The following is a 19,037-nucleotide window of genomic DNA, read 5'->3' as shown; positions in this document are numbered from 1 at the left end:
GGTTCACACACCCATCCTGGGCATTAATGCCACAAGCCCTGAAGGCCAGAGCATCATCTACACCATTGTGGAGGGGGACCCCGCACTGCAGTTTGACATTGGCTTCGACACCGGCGTCATCAGCGTTATCAACTTCCTGGACTACGAGGTCGCCGCCTCCTACCGGCTGACGGTCAGAGCCACAGACTCCCTGACAGGCGCCAGGGCGGAGGTCGATGTAGACGTGACGGTTCTGGACGTCAATGACAACTCTCCGGTGTTTGAGAAGATGTCATACCGGGCGGTCCTGTCGGAGACGGCGATGATTGGGACTCCGGCGCTGCAGGTCGTAGCAACCGACCGAGATTCGGAGAAGAACAACGCGGTACGCTACCAGATCTTCTCGGACGTCTACAACAGCACGGACTACTTCCACATCGACAGCAGCAGCGGCCTCATCCTGACCGCTCGCTTGCTTGACCACGAGCTCGTCCAGCGCTACGAGTTCATTGTCCGGGCGACGGATAACGGCTTCCCGCCTCTGAGCAGCGAAGTGTCAGTCACGGCCGTGGTTAACGACATGAACGACAACCCTCCCATCTTCAACCAGCTGCTCTACGAAGCGTATGTCAGCGAGCTGGCACCCAGAGGCCACTTCGTCACCTGCGTTCAGGCGTCAGACGCTGACAGCTCAGACTTCGACAAACTAGAGTACAGCATCTTGTCGGGAAACGAGAGGATGAACTTTGTGATGGATGGGCAGTCTGGGATCGTAACACTGTCGGGCCATCGCAAGCAGAGGATGGAGCCGACCTACAACCTGAACGTGTCTGTTTCTGATGGCGTGTTCACCAGCACGGCTCAGGTCCACGTCGCGGTCCGGGGAGCGAACCTCTACAGCCCTGCATTCGCCCTGAACACCTACGAGGGGGAGGTGCGTGAGAACGCACCTGTGGGCACCAAGGTCGCACAGGTGAGAACCATCTTGTACTGTGTTCAGCTCATGGTTCTATCAGTAGTGTGCTTGCTCTCAGCAAGGCACACTATTGTCATCTCACAAATTCTCTCTCATATAAATTTATTTGGTGTGCTCACGCCTTCGGCGAGCACAACCATTGTTCTCTCACATATATATTATTACTATTATTTATTTTTGCCCCCCTAAGCATCAGTCAATATTTGGGCTACATAGACAACGTCGCTGTCAAATGTTCGTCTTGGTAGCGATTGAGTTGCTTGTATTTTATTCACGTTCTGTTGCATGGTTTAAGTAGAAATTACGTTGTCGAAAGGTGAAGCTAACGGTGGATAACTTGCTAGCCACAGTCACTGACGTTGCTAACGTCACTAACGTCACGAAAACACGCGTGACTACCTCTAGCAGAACATTAGTTTAGCAGCTCATTAACTTCTGGGAGATAGCTAAGCTAACTGCTTTACTGCAAGGCAGCTGCAGAAACGCCACAAGCAAAGATGCCAGGGTGATAACTATTTACTCATTTTATTTTGTGATATGAAACACAATTGTGAAGTGTAATGTACAATATAAGCTGATATTACTAAGGAAGTACATGTACTTTCGGAAACAGTAGGCTACTATTTCACTGAAGCATTAGCATCGTGACATTAGCCTCTGTTGCCTAGGCAACACATACTACAGCGGTCTATGATGCATCTGTTTTCAATAAACATTCCTCGCTAATACATTTTCGTTGTAGGATTTATTATGACAATAGATTACAAGTAAACTATTTGTTGGTGAAATTATCATTACCTGTGGTTTCAAACCAGTGTAGCTCACTGCAACGCTGTACTGTACTGTAGCCTACGCGAGACGAGTGTCTCTTACTAGTAGTAATACTAGTAGTATAGTAGCTAACAAAAACATCTCCGAACAGCTGTTTAGGAAGTCAAACTGCGACAGAACATGTTCGGCACTCCCCTTAGCTCTACTTAATTCAAAAGTCTTTCAATAGGTGAAACTATGTGACTACTAACCTGAACTTCATTGCCACAGCCTAAACTTTGTCAATCTGTTCATGAAAATTATTAATTTCAGCCTAAACCGTACAACGGAACGTTGAATCCAATTCAACCAACGCAATCGCTACTGTACCAAGACGAACACAGCTGTACTACTGTAGTAGTACAATTTACCGGGGCAGCTTCTCCACACAGGGATTGCATTTTGCCTTGTTACTGACAATGATCGCTACCAGTGAGCTTTTTATGAATTAGCGATTTCCCCCTAAATAAATGTCAAGCATAATGTCAGGCATATTTTCAGTTAGCAGATGGTACTGTTTGAATCGCAATTCCATCTGAGATAGCTAGCTACTGCCGGCGGTAACGTTGTTGCTAGAATAAGTTTCAAAGGGGGTTCTTTATTAATGAATAAATGCAGTATGAGTAGGTTAAATGCCTGAAAATATCACGAAAAGGGAAAAACTTAAAAGGACGTTTAAGTCATAGAGATTAGGTAAATGTTTACACCGTTCTTCCAAATGTATTCGTTTTGATTCAACTATGAGGCTGCTACTGTATATAGCCGATCACCATTCCCTCTTGCAGGGGAAATGAGAAGACAACTATTTCATTCTACACTCCACTCTTAGTATTTTGAGTTGTAAATGAGCAGCAAAACAATTATGCTTTTAAATCTATGTAATTTTTATAAATAATAAGTATGCATTTAATATCAAATATAAAGAAATATCAGTTGTAAAAATTTCATTAAAAAACGGACCACTCTGCAACCCAAGCAAGCAAGCACACCCCACAATTTCCCCAGAAATTGTACCCTCTCTAGTTATTATTTATTATTATTATTTACATTTATTCATTTAGCAGACGCTTTTATCCAAAGCGACTTCCAAGAGAGAGCTTTACAAAGTGCATAGGTCACTGATCATAACAACGAGATAGCCACAAAACATTGCGAGTAGCCAAAACATGAAGCACACATTGTGAACAACCAAAATAAGTGCCAAAGGGAAGAACCATAAGAGCATGTAGTTAAACAAGTTACAATTAAACAACATGAACTGCTATAAGTGCAAGTGTACCTGTGGAAAAAAGCAAGCAACAATAATAAAAACAATATATCACAGCGAGTACAAAAATTTTAAGTCAGTTACCACTAACCACAAGAGCAACAAGTCTCTAAGCAAGAGTCATTGTGATCCTTGAGGAAACTAACATCGGGTCAAGCGAACCATTCCTAAGTACCGTTGTACTCCCGGAACAAGTGCGTCTTGAGCCTTTTCTTGAAGGTGGAGAGACAGTCAGTGTCTCTGATGGAGGTGGGGAGTTGATTCCACCACTGGGGGGCCAGACAGGAGAAGAGCTTGTGTTGGGACCGGGCGGTCTTGAGCGGTGGGACCACCAGGCGGTTGTCTGAAGAAGACCGTAGGTGACGGGTGGGGGTGTAAGGCTGCAGGAGAGACTTGATGTAGACGGGTGCAGTCCCGTTCACTGCTCGGAAGGTCAATACCAGGGTCTTGAATCTGATACGGGCCATTATAGGTAGCCAGTGGAGAGAGATGAGGAGCGGGGTAACATGGGAGCGTCTGGGTAGATTGTAGACCAGGCGGGCCGCTGCGTTCTGAATCCTCTGAAGAGGGCGGGTTGCACATGCTGGGAGACCAGCGAGCAGCGAGTTGCAATAGTCCAACTTGGAGAGGACAAGTGCTTGGACTAGCAGCTGGGTGGAGTGCTCAGACAGGTATCTCCTGATCTTCCGGATGTTGTAGAGGGTGAATCTACACGACCGGGAGACCGCAGCAATGTGGGCCGTGAGGGAGAGCTCGTCGTCCATGGTAACCCCAAGGTCATTTATTTTCCCACCCTAATTCATCCCTCAATTTTTGCACTACATACACAACGTTGGTGTCAAAATGTTAATCTTGGTCACAATTGCGTTGCCTGTATTGGATTTTACGTTACGTTGCACGTTTTTTTTCCCTCCTGTGACACTGAATTCAAAGCTGTGTATCTATTCATTTTATTCTTGATATATTGAATCTGTATCGTCTCCCAGGTGAAGGCGACAGACGCAGACCCAGGAGTATTCGGACAGATCTCCTACTCGTTCGCCAACGAAGTGGGCAAGGACCAGTTCAGCGTGGACGCCAGCGGGCAGATCACCACCCTGGAGAAGCTAGACCGTGAGGAGCCAGATAACAGGGACGTCACGCTGAGCGTGGTAGCCCGGGATGGCGGCGACAGGGCCGCCTTCTGCACGGTGCGCGTCACCCTCCTGGACGAGAACGACAACAGCCCTCGCTTCAGAGCCAACGAGTACCGGGCGTCTGTTAAGTCGGACGTGGGGAAGGGCTACCTGGTGACCCAGATCCAGGCGGTGGATCCTGACGACGGGGCGAACGCCCGGGTGACATACTCCCTCTACAGCGAGGCTCACGTCCCCGTGGTGGACATCCTGGAGATCGATCCCGACAACGGCTGGATGGTTACCAAGGGCAGCTTCAGCCACTTGCGCAACTCGGTGCTGTCGTTCTTTGTGAAGGCGCTGGACGGAGGAGTCCCGGTCAGACACTCACTGGTCTCTGTCTACATCCACGTCCTGGCGCCCGATGCACTCCTGCCGGCGTTCAGCCAACCGCAGTACTCCTTCTCTGTCCCCGAGGACACGCCCCTCGGCTCTGCCATTGGGTCTGTTCGCCTTGTGGTCCCACCCTCTCTGACCTCTGTTCCCGTGTCGTTTGCCCTGGTGAACGGTGAAACCGGCGAGAACAACCAAGATGGCGTCCTGGTGGTGGAGAAAGACACCGGGGTGGTTAAGGTGGACAAGCCCCTGGACCACGAGCTCATCAAGGCCTTCTACTTCAAGCTGACGGCCACGCTGCCGCAGGCCAAGATGGATGCTGTCACCAGCGTGGACGTGGAGGTGCGGATCCTCGACCTCAACGACAACAAGCCGGCGTTCGAGTCCAGCGCGTACGAAACCACTGTCATGGAAGGGATGCCCGTGGGGACCAGGATCATCCAGGTCCAGGCCTCCGACCCCGACTCCGGAGCCAACGGGCAGGTCACCTACAGCCTGGGGACGTCGGCCCAGGGCGAGGCTGAAGGCGCGTCCGCCGCTTTCTCCATCGACAGCAACAGCGGCTGGGTCTCCAGTCTGAGGGAGCTGGACCACGAGACACACCCGTCCTACACCTTCACCGTGGTGGGCTCGGACCTGGGGGAGGTCCTGGCGTTGTCCTCCACCACCACAGTGCTGGTGGCCGTGTCGGACGCCAACGACAACCCTCCCCGGTTCGTGGAGGAGCGGTACTGGGGCTCTGTGCGGGAGAGCGACCCCCCAGGGGAGGTGGTGGCAGTCCTGAACACGCGTGACGACGATAGCTCCAGCGTGAACCGGCAGGTCAGCTACCACATCACAGGTGAGTGGACATAATCAGCTCTGATGGGGTCTAGTGTGTGTGTGTGTGTGTGTGTGTACGTGAGGATTCTGTTGTCTGTTGAACCTCTATATACTCTGTTGGAGTCCCTATCATTCTGTGTATTTGCCTCCCTATATGAATATGCTCATCATGACTCCTGTGGTGTTTGTGCTGGCTGGTCTCTCTTTGCCTGGCATGTTGAGATGAGGATCAGTATGCAGCTGGCTGCCTCACATCCTAACCCACCTGAACACAGCTTGTGAATAAGCATGGCTGGAATACTCACAGCGCTATATGAAGGACATGAAACATGATTTATGAATATTTAAAACTATTCAGATGCATGTTGATCAAGAAACAAGCGCCATGGTAACGACTTGAATACTGCTGACGTCCACCCTGCTAGATAAGCATTTTCTCAGGTGAATTATGACCCCTTCCCTTGACGTGCCTCAAAATTACTGCTTGCCGACACGCCGGCGAGGTTGTAAATAGCGTCGTAGTCTAACAGTATAAATATAGAAGTCTACATTTACATTTAGTCATTTTAGCAGACGCTCTTATCCAGAGCGACTTACAGTAAGTACAGGGACATTCCCCCGAGCCCAAGGGTTAGGGTTAGAGAGAGAGAGAGAGAGAGAGAGAGAGAATGCCAACACCATCGAAAGAAAGAGTCCTTAAAGACGTGTTGATAGATCTTTTCTTGAGCTAATTGACAGGCGAGTAAAGAGTGATGATTCTGTGGGGGGAGGGAGCGAGGACCACCCTGAGATGCTGGGGGGAGCAGGAGAGATGCTGGGGGGAGCAGGAGAGATGCTGGGGGGAGCAGGAGAGATGCTGGGGGGAGCAGGAGAGATGCTGGGGGGAGCAGGAGAGATGCTGGGGGGAGCAGGAGAGATGCTGGGGGGAGCAGGAGAGATGATGAAGGATTTGGGAGATCCACCACCCCAAGGCACGTTAATGAGCTACGCACAGATCAGAGACATTATGAAGGGTGTGACCTTCTAGATGACAGTAGGAATAGAGGGGGAGAGGGAGGGAAGGGGTGAAAGGGAGGAAAGGGAGGGAGGGAGAGAGCGAGGGGGTGAAGAGGGAGAGAGAGGGAGGGAGGGGGTGAAGAGGGAGAGAGAGGGAGGGAGGGGGTGAAGATGGAGGGAGAGAGAGGGGTGAAGATGGAGGGAGAGAGGGGTTGAAGATGGAGGGAGAGAGGGGTTGAAGATGGATGGAGAGAGGGGTTGAAGATGGAGGGAGAGAGGGGTGAAGATGGAGGGAGAGAGGGGTGAAGATGGAGGGAGAGAGGGGTGAAGATGGATGGAGAGAGAGGGGTGAAGATGGAGGGAGAGAGGGGTTGAAGATGGAGGGAGAGAGGGGTTGAAGATGGATGGAGAGAGGGGTTGAAGATGGAGGGAGAGAGGGGTGAAGATGGAGGGAGAGAGGGGTGAAGATGGATGGAGAGAGGGGTTGAAGATGGATGGAGAGAGGGGTTGAAGATGGAGGGAGAGAGGGGTGAAAATGGAGGGAGAGAGGGGTTGAAGATGGAGGGAGAGAGGGGTTGAAGATGGAGGGAGAGAGGGGTGAAAATGGAGGGAGAGAGGGGTGAAGATGGATGGAGAGAGGGGTTGAAGATGGATGGAGAGAGGGGTTGAAGATGGAGGGAGAGAGGGGTGAAAATGGAGGGAGAGAGGGGTTGAAGATGGATGGAGAGAGGGGTTGAAGATGGAGGGAGAGAGGGGTTGAAGATGGAGGGAGAGAGGGGTGAAAATGGAGGGAGAGAGGGGTTGAAGATGGATGGAGAGAGGGGTTGAAGATGGAGGGAGAGAGGGGGTGAAAATGGAGGGAGAGAGGGGTTGAAGATGGAGGGAGAGAGGGGTTGAAGATGGATGGAGAGAGCTGTTGAAGATGGAGGGAGAGAGGGGTGAAAATGGAGGGAGAGAGGGGTTGAAGATGGATGGAGAGAGGGGTGAAAATGGAGGGAGAGAGGGGTGAAGATGGAGGGAGAGAGAGAGGGGTGAAGATGGAGGGAGAGAGAGGGATGAAGATGGAGGGAGAGAGGGGTTGAAGATGGAGGGAGAGAGGGGTGAAGATGGAGAGAGAGGGAGGGAGGGGGTGAAGAGGGAGAGAGAGGGAGAGAGAGAGGTTGAAGATGGAGGGAGAGAGGGGTGAAGATGGAGGGAGAGAGAGAGGGGTGAAGATGGAGGGAGAGAGAGGGGTGAAGATGGAGGGAGAGGTTGAATAGGAGAGGGGCACACACTAACACACTAACATTAAAGGAGGAGTAGAAGAGAACGAGGGAGAGAGAGAAATAAAGCTAATGACACCACAAACCTTTCCCATGAGGGAGGGAGAGAAAGAGAGAGAGAAAGAGAGAGAGAAAGAGAGAGAGAAAGAGAGAATAGATACTGGCAACTAACTGCAACTAGAGTTGCTTCTCTGAGCTGTAGAGTTGCTTCTCTGAGCTGTAGAGTTGCTTCTCTGAGCTGTAGAGTTGCTTCTCTGAGCTGTAGAGAACTGACACAGCAGAGTTGCTTCTCCCAAGGTTTCCTACATTTTATTCCGCTCTGCAGGTTTTTGGGAAGTCTTAGCCTAGGTGCTGATCTGTGGGCATCTGTGAAGTGCTCTGTGATATGGCTTGTGGGGCTACACAAGTACAATTTAATTAGATTTTCGGGACTTCGGAATTAGAAGTCGGAACAGGCCCTAACATCACACACCAAATAACACTTGATTTAATATAATAGCTGGAGTCACATACTTCATCTTGGCTGTTTTATTCTGTTATTGAGTTCAGTCCTGCTTTGTTTTGTGAGCAGTTCCTCTCTCTTCGACATCCTGGGTTTATTAAACTCCTGGAGGATGTGTGGGTGTTGATGTCGCTCTCGGCAGCAAATCGCTCTGCCTCTCAACCAGCCGTCTAGACACACATGCCTGGTCTTCCAAAATTCATCCATCTTGTCCGCATCAGAGTTTCATGATTGAACGTGATAACAAACACGCAGGGAGAACAAGCTCATGAATTATTAAGTGTTGATGATGTTCTGTAGCGGGAAGAGCTTCCTGTTGGGTGAATGAACAAAGCAGATGGAAGAAGGTGAGCGTTAGTCTGGTCTGGTACAGCAGCAGGTGAGCATTAGTCTGGTCTGGTACAGCAGCAGGTGAGCGTTAGTCTGGTCTGGTACAGCAGCAGGTGAGCGTTAGTCTGGTCTGGTACAGGAGCAGGGGAGCGTTAGTCTGGTCTGGTACAGCAGCAGGTGAGGGTTAGTCTGGTCTGGTACAGGAGCAGGTGAGGGTTAGTCTGGTGTGGTACAGCAGCAGGTGAGCGTTAGTCTGGTCTGGTACAGCAGCAGGTGAGGGTTAGTCTGGTGTGGTACAGGAGGAGGTGAGCGTTAGTCTGGTCTGGTACAGCAGCAGGTGAGGGTTAGTCTGGTCTGGTACAGCAGCAGGTGAGGGTTAGTCTGGTCTGGTACAGCAGCAGGTGAGGGTTAGTCTGGTGTGGTACAGCAGCAGGTGAGGGTTAGTCTGGTGTGGTACAGGAGCAGGGGAGCGTTAGTCTGGTCTGGTACAGCAGCAGGTGAGGGTTAGTCTGGTCTGGTACAGCAGCAGGTGAGGGTTAGTCTGGTGTGGTACAGGAGCAGGGGAGCGTTAGTCTGGTCTGGTACAGCAGCAGGTGAGGGTTAGTCTGGTGTGGTACAGGAGGAGGTGAGCGTTAGTCTGGTCTGGTACAGCAGCAGGTGAGGGTTAGTCTGGTGTGGTACAGGAGGAGGTGAGGGTTAGTCTGGTGTGGTAAAGGAGGAGGTGAGGGTTAGTCTGGTCTGGTACAGCAGCAGGTGAGCGTTAGTCTGGTCTGGTACAGCAGCAGGTGAGGGTTAGTCTGGTCTGGTACAGCAGCAGGTGAGGGTTAGTCTGGTCTGGTACAGCAGCAGGTGAGCGTTAGTCTGGTCTGGTACAGCAGCAGGTGAGGGTTAGTCTGGTCTGGTACAGGAGCAGGTGAGGGTTAGTCTGGTCTGGTACAGCAGCAGGTGAGGGTTAGTCTGGTCTGGTACAGGAGCAGGTGAGGGTTAGTCTGGTCTGGTACAGCAGCAGGTGAGGGTTAGTCTGGTCTGGTACAGCAGCAGGTGAGCGTTAGTCTGGTCTGGTACAGGAGCAGGGGAGCGTTAGTCTGGTGTGGTACAGCAGCAGGTGAGGGTTAGTCTGGTCTGGTACAGGAGCAGGTGAGGGTTAGTCTGGTCTGGTACAGCAGCAGGTGAGCGTTAGTCTGGTGTGGTACAGGAGGAGGTGAGGGTTACTCCACCCAGCTGCTAGTCCAAGCACTTGTCCTCTCCAAGTTGGACTACTGCAACTCGCTGCTCGCTGGTCTCCCAGCATGTGCAACCCGCCCTCTTCAGAGGATTCAGAACGCAGCGGCCCGCCTGGTCTACAATCTACCCAGACGCTCCCATGTTACCCCGCTCCTCAATCTCTCTCCACTGGCTACCTATCATGGCCCGTATCAGATTCAAGACCCTGGTATTGACCTTCCGAGCAGTGAACGGGACTGCACCCGTCTACATCAAGTCTCTCCTGCAGCCTTACACCCCCACCCGTCACCTACGGTCTTCTTCAGACAACCGCCTGGTGGTCCCACCGCTCAAGACCGCCCGGTCCCAACACAAGCTCTTCTCCTGTCTGGCCCCCCAGTGGTGGAATCAACTCCCCACCTCCATCAGAGACACTGACTGTCTCTCCACCTTAAAGAAAAGGCTCAAGACGCACTTGTTCCGGGAGTACAACGGTACTTAGGAATGGTTCGCTTGACCCGATGTTAGTTTCCTCAAGGATCACAATGACTCTTGCTTAGAGACTTGTTGCTCTTGTGGTTAGTGGTAACTGATTTACATTTTTGTACAAGCTGTGATATATTGTTTTTATTATTGTTGCTTGTTTTTTCTACAGGTACACTTGCACTTATAGCGGTTCATGTTGTTTAATTGTAACTTGTTTAACTACATGCTCTTATGGTTCTTCCCTTTGGCACTTACTTTGGTTGTTCACAATGTGTGCTTCATGTTTTGGCTACTCGCAATGTTTTTGTGGCTATCTTGTTGTTATGATCAGTGACCTATGCACTTTGTAAAGCTCTCTCTTGGAAGTCGCTTTGGATAAAAGCGTCTGCTAAATGAATAAATGTAAATGTAAATGTAGTCTGGTCTGGTACAGGAGGAGGTGAGAGCATTGGGTTAACCATATAAGTCCCTTTTATTCTTTTCAACAAATTTCTTCTCTGGTTCATATAGGGATAGTGTGTGTCACCGTAGGACGCAAGTCTGTGTGTTTGTCTCTGTTGTGTGTCTGCCTATAAGTGTGTGTGTGTGTCTTTTGTGCCTTTGTCTGCAATTTTGTACTGCTTGTGTTTGTGTGTTGTTTAAATGTGCTAATCTTTCATAAAGTGTGTGTTTATCCCTTGTGTTATCTTCGGGTCATTCTGACCCATCAGTCATTGTGACCCACCGTTGTATTGCGACAGATTTACCGCATACAAAGACAAAGTGAAGCATTTTCTTTTAACCGTTGGGCTGTCTCAGACCCCCCACATTGCAAAGGTTAAAAGAAAATTATTTTAATTTGTTTTTGTATTGGGTAAAATTGGGTAAACACAACGATGGTTCGTTATGAACCTTTGGGTCATGTGACCCGAAGGCAGCACGAGGGTTAAACATGTTTGAGTCGTTAGTGATGGAGCAGTGAAGAGGCTGTTGGTGAAGGGCCCTTATTGAAGTTGCTTAATGGCTTCCTGTGTACATGCGCGCACACACACACATACAGCAGTCTGAAGTGTGTGAGCAGGTTTTGTTCTGGACTCAGTGCTGCTGTAGGGGGATGTGGTGTTCAAATGTTTGGAGTTGAACGCACATACGCTGTAGTTAGAATGTAGTGTAAAGACCCTTGTTTCAGGGTCAGTGTGAGGGGTCAGAGGTCAGGCTCAGTACTGATGCTGTGTGTCTTCAGGAGGGAACCCGCGGGGAGTGTTTGCACTGGGCCAGGTGCAGGGGGAGTGGAAGATGTACGTGAAGAGGCCACTGGACCGTGAGGAGCAGGACCTCTACACACTTAACGTAACCGCTAGCGACGGACTCTTCGTCACCAGGGCAACGGTGGAGGTGGCGGTGACAGACGCCAACGACAACAGACCCGTTTGTGACCAGGTCGGTTTGTCCTACACACACACACGCACACACACACACACGCATGCATCTCATGCAACACACTCACTCACCCACACTATCACACACTCATGTACGTACATTTGCAAACGTAGCGTTATTAGCGCCATGGCCAACACGCAGAAAGCGCACGCTGTGATACTTTGTGATACAGTTTACGTCGTATTTACGAAACCTGAAAGTCATCGGGTAATCAGCGCCTTTCTCCGGCCACTATACCGTACATTGCGAGCATTTAAACGCGCAATTGAATGGGCCTCCTCTCTTTCTATCATGGATCAGCCACCAAAGTCAAAACAGTGATGACTGTTTGAAATGATCCTGATGGCAATATTTGTAATGTAGCTAAGAGTTTAACAACTGCTGGAATGGAATGTGAACGCTGAGTCAGAGATTCGATTTAATCTTTGATTTCTTCCAGTAACTAATATTGCATGGTTGTTACGCGTAATCATTTTGTGTTCACTCAACTCAAAAAGTGTGATCCTTGTGGCAAAAATCCTTTGGCCTATGTTTTCGTCTTGCTCGGGTTACGGCTGCCATTTCACCAGGAGGCATATGCGCATCCTGGTTTACGCCTACTTTTAACAGGCGGAGAATTTTCACCTCAAAATAGTGGTGCGCTTTCACAGGCGGTTTTTGTACATACCACGGAATACATAATCAGGCGCACTTTACGCATCCCCTCCCATCTCTTTATGGGAAACTCCCACTTTCCCCTTGACCCTCCCATGAATGCATATGCATGACACCAAAAAGCGCAGTTTGCCATTTTCAGTTCCCGCGACAGGCAGTCTGCGCTTTTACCTCAGTGCGGCATGTTTGTACATACCTCGCCATGCTTTTACACGCAAGTTGCGAAACAAATACGCCTGAAGTGGGCGCAAAAGCGTTAGTACATGAGGCCCTGTGTGTTTTAACTGTGTGTGTGTTTTAACTGTGTGTGTGTTCTCCCTGTGTGTGTGTTCTCCCTGTGTGTGTGCAGGCGCTGTACACAGCTTTGCTGCTGGAGGACGTGGCGGTGGGCCGGGTGGTGGTGAAGGTGGGGGCGTCCGACCCAGATCTGGGGCTGCACTCCTGGCTGCAGTACTCCCTGCAGGGCCCAGGGGCCCTGGACTTCACCATGGACCCTGACACCGGTAACCCTCTCTGCTGTCACACCCAGACACCAGTGTGTATGTGGTTGTGTGTGTGTGTAAATGGTGTGTATGTAACGTGTGTGTGTGTCCAGGTGAGATCCAGACCGCCGCCCCTCTGGACCGGGAGAAGACTCCGGTGTACCGGCTGGTAGCCCAGGCGATAGACGGGGGTGGTCTGTGGTGCCGGTCTGTGGTGCAGCTCAGCCTGCTGGACGTGAACGACCACGCCCCAGTGTTCTCCCTGCCGCTGTATGCTGCCAGCGTGTACGAACACACCGCACCCAGAGCCCTGCTCACACGCATCCAGGCCAGCGACCCCGACGAGGGTGAGACCATTTCCTGCTCCTCTCTCTCTCTTCCTGCTCCTCTCTCTCTTCCTGCTCCTCTCTCTCTTCCTGCTCCTCTCTCTCTTCCTGCTCCTCTCTCTCTTCCTGCTCCTCTCTCTCTTCCTGCTCCTCTCTCTCTCTTCCTGCTCCTCTCTCTCTTCCTGCTCCTCTCTCTCTTCCTGCTCCTCTCTCTCTTCCTGCTCCTCTCTCTCTCTTCCTGCTCCTCTCTCTCTTCCTGCTCCTCTCTCTCTTCCTGCTCCTCTCTCTCTCTTCCTGCTCCTCTCTCTCTTCCTGCTCCTCTCTCTCTTCCTGCTCCTCTCTCTCTTCCTGCTCCTCTCTCTCTCTTCCTGCTCCTCTCTCTCTCTTCCTGCTCCTCTCTCTCTTCCTGCTCCTCTCTCTCTTCCTGCTCCTCTCTCTCTCTTCCTGCTCCTCTCTCTCTTCCTGCTCCTCTCTTCCTGCTCCTCTCTCTCTCTTCCTGCTCCTCTCTCTCTTCCTGCTCCTCTCTTCCTGCTCCTCTCTCTCTTCCTGCTCCTCTCTCTCTTCCTGCTCCTCTCTCTCTTCCTGCTCCTCTCTCTCTTCCTGCTCCTCTCTCTCTTCCTGCTCCTCTCTCTCTTCCTGCTCCTCTCTCTCTTCCTGCTCCTCTCTCTCTTCCTGCTCCTCTCTCTCTTCCTGCTCCTCTCTCTCTCTTCCTGCTCCTCTCTCTCTTCCTGCTCCTCTCTCTCTTCCTGCTCCTCTCTCTCTTCCTGCTCCTCTCTCTCTTCCTGCTCCTCTCTCTCTTCCTGCTCCTCTCTTCCTGCTCCTCTCTTCCTGCTCCTCTCTTCCTGCTCCTCTCTCTCTCTTCCTGCTCCTCTCTCTCTTCCTGCTCCTCTCTCTCTTCCTGCTTCTCTCTCTCTCTTCCTGCTCCTCTCTCTCTCTTCCTGCTCCTCTCTTCCTGCTCCTCTCTTCCTGCTCCTCTCTCTCTCTTCCTGCTCCTCTCTTCCTGCTCCTCTCTCTCTTCCTGCTCCTCTCTCTCTCTTCCTGCTCCTCTCTTCCTGCTCCTCTCTTCCTGCTCCTCTCTTCCTGCTCCTCTCTCTCTCTTCCTGCTCCTCTCTTCCTGCTCCTCTCTCTCTCTTCCTGCTCCTCTCTCTCTCTTCCTGCTCCTCTCTTCCTGCTCCTCTCTCTCTTCCTGCTCCTCTCTCTCTTCCTGCTCCTTTCTCTCTTCCTGCTCCTCTCTTCCTGCTCCTCTCTCTCTGGTAGAGGTTTGTGGCTAGATGAGAAGGGGGGATCAGGAGAAGAGAGAAGAGAGGTTAATGAAACACAGATTGATGGCAAACTGGAACCTCTCCTCCTGCCTGTATCTCAACCTTAACCACTCTCTTCCTCCTCCTCCCCCCCAGGCTCCAGTCGCAGGGTACTGTACTCCCTGGCTGACTCTGCAGAGGGCAGCTTCTCCATTGACCAGACGACGGGCATCGTGGTTCTGGAGCGTTCCCTGGACCGCGAGCAGCAGCCATCCTACCTGATCACGGTGCGGGCCTCCGACCAGGGCTCGCCGCGCCTCTCCTCGCTGGCCAACGTGACCGTGACGGTGCTGGACATCAATGACAACCCCCCGGTGTTCTGGCGGCGCGACGCGCTGGCCAGCGTGGCGGAGGACGCGGCCGTGGGGGAGGAGGTGCTCAGAGTGCATGCCGCCAGCAAGGACATCGGCACCAACGCAGAGATCACATACAGCATCCGCTCTGGGAACGAGCACGGGAAGTTCCACATCCACCCTCTGACTGGTGAGGAGACGGGAGGGGGGGAGAGGGGTGCAGTGAGGAAGGCTGAGGGAGGATGATGTGCTCACATGAAGGGTTGGGAGGGAAGGACGTAGAGTTGGTCTGTTTACACCCTCTTTAACCCCTCCTCTCCCTCCCCCAGGAGCCGTCCTGGTATCCAGCCGCCTGGACTATGAGACCTGTAAAGACTACTTCCTGACTCTCGAGGCCACAGACGGCGGGACTCCGCCCCTCAGTGCTGTTACCACGGTGAACATCAATGTAACGGACGTCAACGACAACGCCCCCATGTTCAGCCGGGACGCCTACGTTGCTGTGGTAGCGGAGGATGCTGCCATCGGGGAGCCCGTCGTCAAGGTGAGCCACGGAGCAGAGATGGCAAAAGTACACACATCCTTTGCTCAGGTAGAAGTACAGATACTCATGTTTAAAAAGACTGGTAAAAGTTGAAGTAACCCTTGGAAACTTGTTTTCCAAAATGTTTTTTTAAACCTTTTGAAACTTTATCTACAAAATGTTTTTATTTTATTTTTATGTTTTATGTTTCAACCTTACAAAACTTTATTTCCTAAACATTTAAAAAAAACATTTTTCAAAACTAGAACACAAAAAATGTTCTAGTTCTTTCAAACATTTAAAAGTTAAAGTTTTTTTAAATGTGTTTTCCCCACACACAAAATATATATATATATATATATATGTTTGAACCTTTCGAAACTTTTTTTTCTAAACCTTTTAAAAATATATATTTTTGTCAACTTTTTTTGGGCCCCCCACACATAAAAAAGTTTCATGTTTTTCAACCCCCTAAAAAATATATTTGTTTAAAAAATGTAAGGAGTGAAAGTAAGTTTTCTGAAAAATGAATGTGTAACCTGTGTGTGTGTGAATAACCTGTGTGTGTGTGAATAACCTGTGTGTGTGTGTATAACCTGTGTGTGTGTGTAACCTGTGTGTGTGTGTATAACCTGTGTGTGTGTATAACCTGTGTGTGTGTGTGTATAACCTGTGTGTGTGCGTGTATAACCTGTGTGTGTGTATGTAACCTGTGTGTGTGTATAACCTGTGTGTGTGTGTGTGTATAACCTGTGTGTGTGTATGTAACCTGTGTGTGTATAACCTGTGTGTGTGTGTATGTAACCTGTGTGTATGTATAACCTGTGTGTGTGTGTATAACCTAGGTGTGTGTATGTAACCTGTGTGTGTGTATAACCTCTGTGTGTGTATGTAACCTGTGTGTGTGTATAATCTGTGTGTGTGTATAACCTGTGTGTGTGTGTGTGTATAACCTGTGTGTGTATAACCTGTGTGTGTATGTAACCTGTGTGTGTATAACCTGTGTGTGTGTGTGTATGTAACCTGTGTGTGTGTATAACCTGTGTGTGTGTGTGTGTGTGTATCTAACCTGTGTGTGTGTATAACCTGTGTGTGTGTGTGTGTATAACCTGTGTGTGTGTATAACCTGTGTGTGTGTGTGTGTGTGTATAACCTGTGTGTGTGTATAACCTGTGTGTGTGTGTATAACCTGTGTGTGTGTATAACCTGTGTGTGTGTATAACCTGTGTGTGTGTGTGTGTGTGTGTGCAGCTGACAGCAGAAGATGTGGACAGCCAGGTGAACGGGGAGGTGGAGTACTCCATCGTTAGTGGAGACAGAGACAAACACTTCTACATCAACCCTGTCACTGGCCTACTGAAGATCAACAAGCAGCTGGACCGAGAGATGGTGAGACACACACACACACGCACACACACACGCACACAGGCTACACACACTAAACTTTTAGATTTATTGGTAGCTTGGTTTATTTAAGCAAATATGACAAAAAGTGCTTCTCAAAAACATTACCTACCCTGCTTTAATGTGGTTTCTCATGGGCAAGTCAGAAGTTAGTTTCCTGTGCTTGCTCCCCCAGGTGTCAGGGTACTCTCTCTCGGTCAGGGCCCAGGATGGAGGCTCCGCCCCCATGTTCTCCACTGTCACGGTCAACATCGACGTCTCCGACATCAATGACAATCCACCCACCTTCAGCCCGGCCAACCTCACTACCGTCATCCAGGTGAGGCACACCGGGGGTTCAGTGAACACACACTAACCCTAACCCTAACCTGGGGTTCAGTGAACACACACTAACCCTAACCGGGGGTTCAGTGAACACACACTAACCCTAACCGGGGGTTCAGTGAACACACACTAACCCTAACCCTACCCGGGGGTTCAGTGAACACACACTAACCCTAACCGGGGGTTCAGTGAACACACACTAACCCTAACCGGGGGTTCAGTGAACACACACTAACCCTAACCGGGGGTTCAGTGAACACACACTAACCCTAACCCTAACCTGGGGTTCAGTGAACACACACTAACCCTAACCGGGGGTTCAGTGAACACACACTAACCCTAACCGGGGGTTCAGTGAACACACACTAACCCTAACCCGGGGTTCAGTGAACACACACTTTTAAAAACTTCAACAAATCTAAACATTTTGATCTTCTGTTTATCCTCTTCCTCCTCCCCCTCTCCTCCTCCCCCTCTCCTCCTCCTCCTCCTCTCCTCTCCAGGAGAACAAGGCCATCGGCACCAGCATCCTCCAGCTGTCCGTCACCGACCAGGACTCCACCCACAACGGTCCTCCGTTTGAGTTCCATATCCTGTCTGGCAATGAGGGCGGAGAGTTCCTATTGGAACGCGACGGGACTCTCGTAGCCAATCAGGTGTTCAGGAGAGAGCTCGCCACGGAGTACGTCATCATGGTCCAGGTGAGGAAACCTTCTGATTGGCCAGCTTTACCCTGTAGCTGTTCTTATTGGCCAGTTCTACCCTGTAGCTATTGTGATTGGTCCCACCATGCTGAGCTGTCCCTGCGTGCAGGTGAAGGATTCTGGGAAGCCTCGCCTGTCGTCGTCGTCCACGGTAACGGTGCGTGTCATAGAGGAGAGTCTGCACAGGCCCGTGGCGTTGCCCCTGGAGATCAGCATCGTCACTATGGAGGACGAGTTCCCAGGCGGGGTGATAGGTCAGCTCCATGCCACCGACGCCGACCCGTATGACGCGCTGGTGTTCGGCCACGCCCCCCCGGCCCAGCGCAGCCTCTTCAAGATCAGCCCCCGTGACGGCCGCATCATCGCCCTGAGCGGGCTGGACGCAGGCCGCTACGCCCTCAACGCCACGGTGACGGACGGCCGCTTCACCGTGAGCGTGCCCGTGAGCGTGCACGTGCGGCAGGCCTCACTGGAGATGTTGCGCCAGGCGGTGACCGTGCGCTTTGAGAGCGCCGCGCCGCACCACTTCGTTGCCACCTACCTCGACGCTGTCGTCCGGGTGCTGCGGGTCGCCGCTGAGACGCAGGGGAAGAGGGACGAGCTGCACGTGCTCAGTCTGCAGCCCGTGGGCGGAACGCAGCAGCTGGACCTGCTGGTCGCCGTGGAGACGGCGGAGGGAGGGTTCTACCAGGCGGCGTACCTGACGCAGAAGCTGAGCGCTGCCAGGAGGAGCCTGGAGCACCTGCTCAGGGTGTCAGCCATCCTGGAGAAGAACTGCTCCGGCCTGGACTGCAGGGGGGGCCGCTGTGAGCAGAGCATCCAGCTAGACTCACACCACCTGGTGGTCTACTCCACCCCCAGGATCAGCTTTGTGTCTCCTCGCTTCCACCGCTCCGCCCGCTGCTCCTGCACAGGTACCTCAAGACACACCTTGTACGCTCCACACACACCTCACACACACCTCACACCGACCTCACACACACCTCACACCGACCTCACACACACCTCACACACACCTCACACCGACCTCACACACACCTCACACACACCTCACACCGACCTCACACACACCTCACACACACCTCACACACACCTCACACACTCCACACACACATAGTAACATCTCAGTAACCCCCCCCTTCCTCAGACTCCAGCTGCCCCCCCTCGGGGCTGTGTGAGGGGCAGCCCTGCCCCGGGGACATGCAGTGCGTGGCCTCCGGGGGCGCTGCCTCCGGGGGCGCTGCCTCCGGGGGCACGACTGGGCCCTACGTCTGCCAGTGCCCTGCTGGGAAGCTGGGGGAGTGTGCAGGTGAGTGCAGAGGACACTGTGTGTGTGTGTGTGTGTGTGTGTGTGTGTGTGTGTGTTGGTGTTGCCTCTATCTGCATGTGTGTGTGTGGGTGTGTGATAGTATGATCAATACAGCTATTCTTAGGAAAATACTGTGTGAAGGGACTCTTGTGAC

At 51.5% G+C, this 19,037-nt stretch overlaps 1 protein-coding gene across 1 annotated transcript in view; it reads left to right on the top strand.

The window, feature by feature from the left end:
* Positions 1 to 19,037, top strand: part of fat3a (FAT atypical cadherin 3a) — a 105,019-nt gene that overhangs the window by 72,920 nt on the left and 13,062 nt on the right. The window contains exons 4-15 of the mRNA XM_062473542.1: positions 6 to 952; positions 4,019 to 5,384; positions 11,367 to 11,563; positions 12,567 to 12,720; positions 12,813 to 13,046; positions 14,423 to 14,809; positions 14,949 to 15,163; positions 16,394 to 16,531; positions 16,722 to 16,865; positions 17,374 to 17,571; positions 17,684 to 18,488; positions 18,722 to 18,883. Coding sequence (XP_062329526.1) covers positions 6 to 952; positions 4,019 to 5,384; positions 11,367 to 11,563; positions 12,567 to 12,720; positions 12,813 to 13,046; positions 14,423 to 14,809; positions 14,949 to 15,163; positions 16,394 to 16,531; positions 16,722 to 16,865; positions 17,374 to 17,571; positions 17,684 to 18,488; positions 18,722 to 18,883 — 4,947 coding nt within the window. The remainder of the gene's footprint in view (positions 1 to 5; positions 953 to 4,018; positions 5,385 to 11,366; positions 11,564 to 12,566; positions 12,721 to 12,812; positions 13,047 to 14,422; positions 14,810 to 14,948; positions 15,164 to 16,393; positions 16,532 to 16,721; positions 16,866 to 17,373; positions 17,572 to 17,683; positions 18,489 to 18,721; positions 18,884 to 19,037) is intronic.

This window comes from Osmerus eperlanus, chromosome 11 (genome assembly GCF_963692335.1).
Source record: "Osmerus eperlanus chromosome 11, fOsmEpe2.1, whole genome shotgun sequence".
Classification (NCBI taxonomy): Eukaryota; Metazoa; Chordata; class Actinopteri; order Osmeriformes; family Osmeridae; genus Osmerus; species Osmerus eperlanus.
The sequence above is the reverse complement of the archived record's forward strand: the minus strand, read 5'-3'. Positions and strand labels throughout refer to the sequence as shown.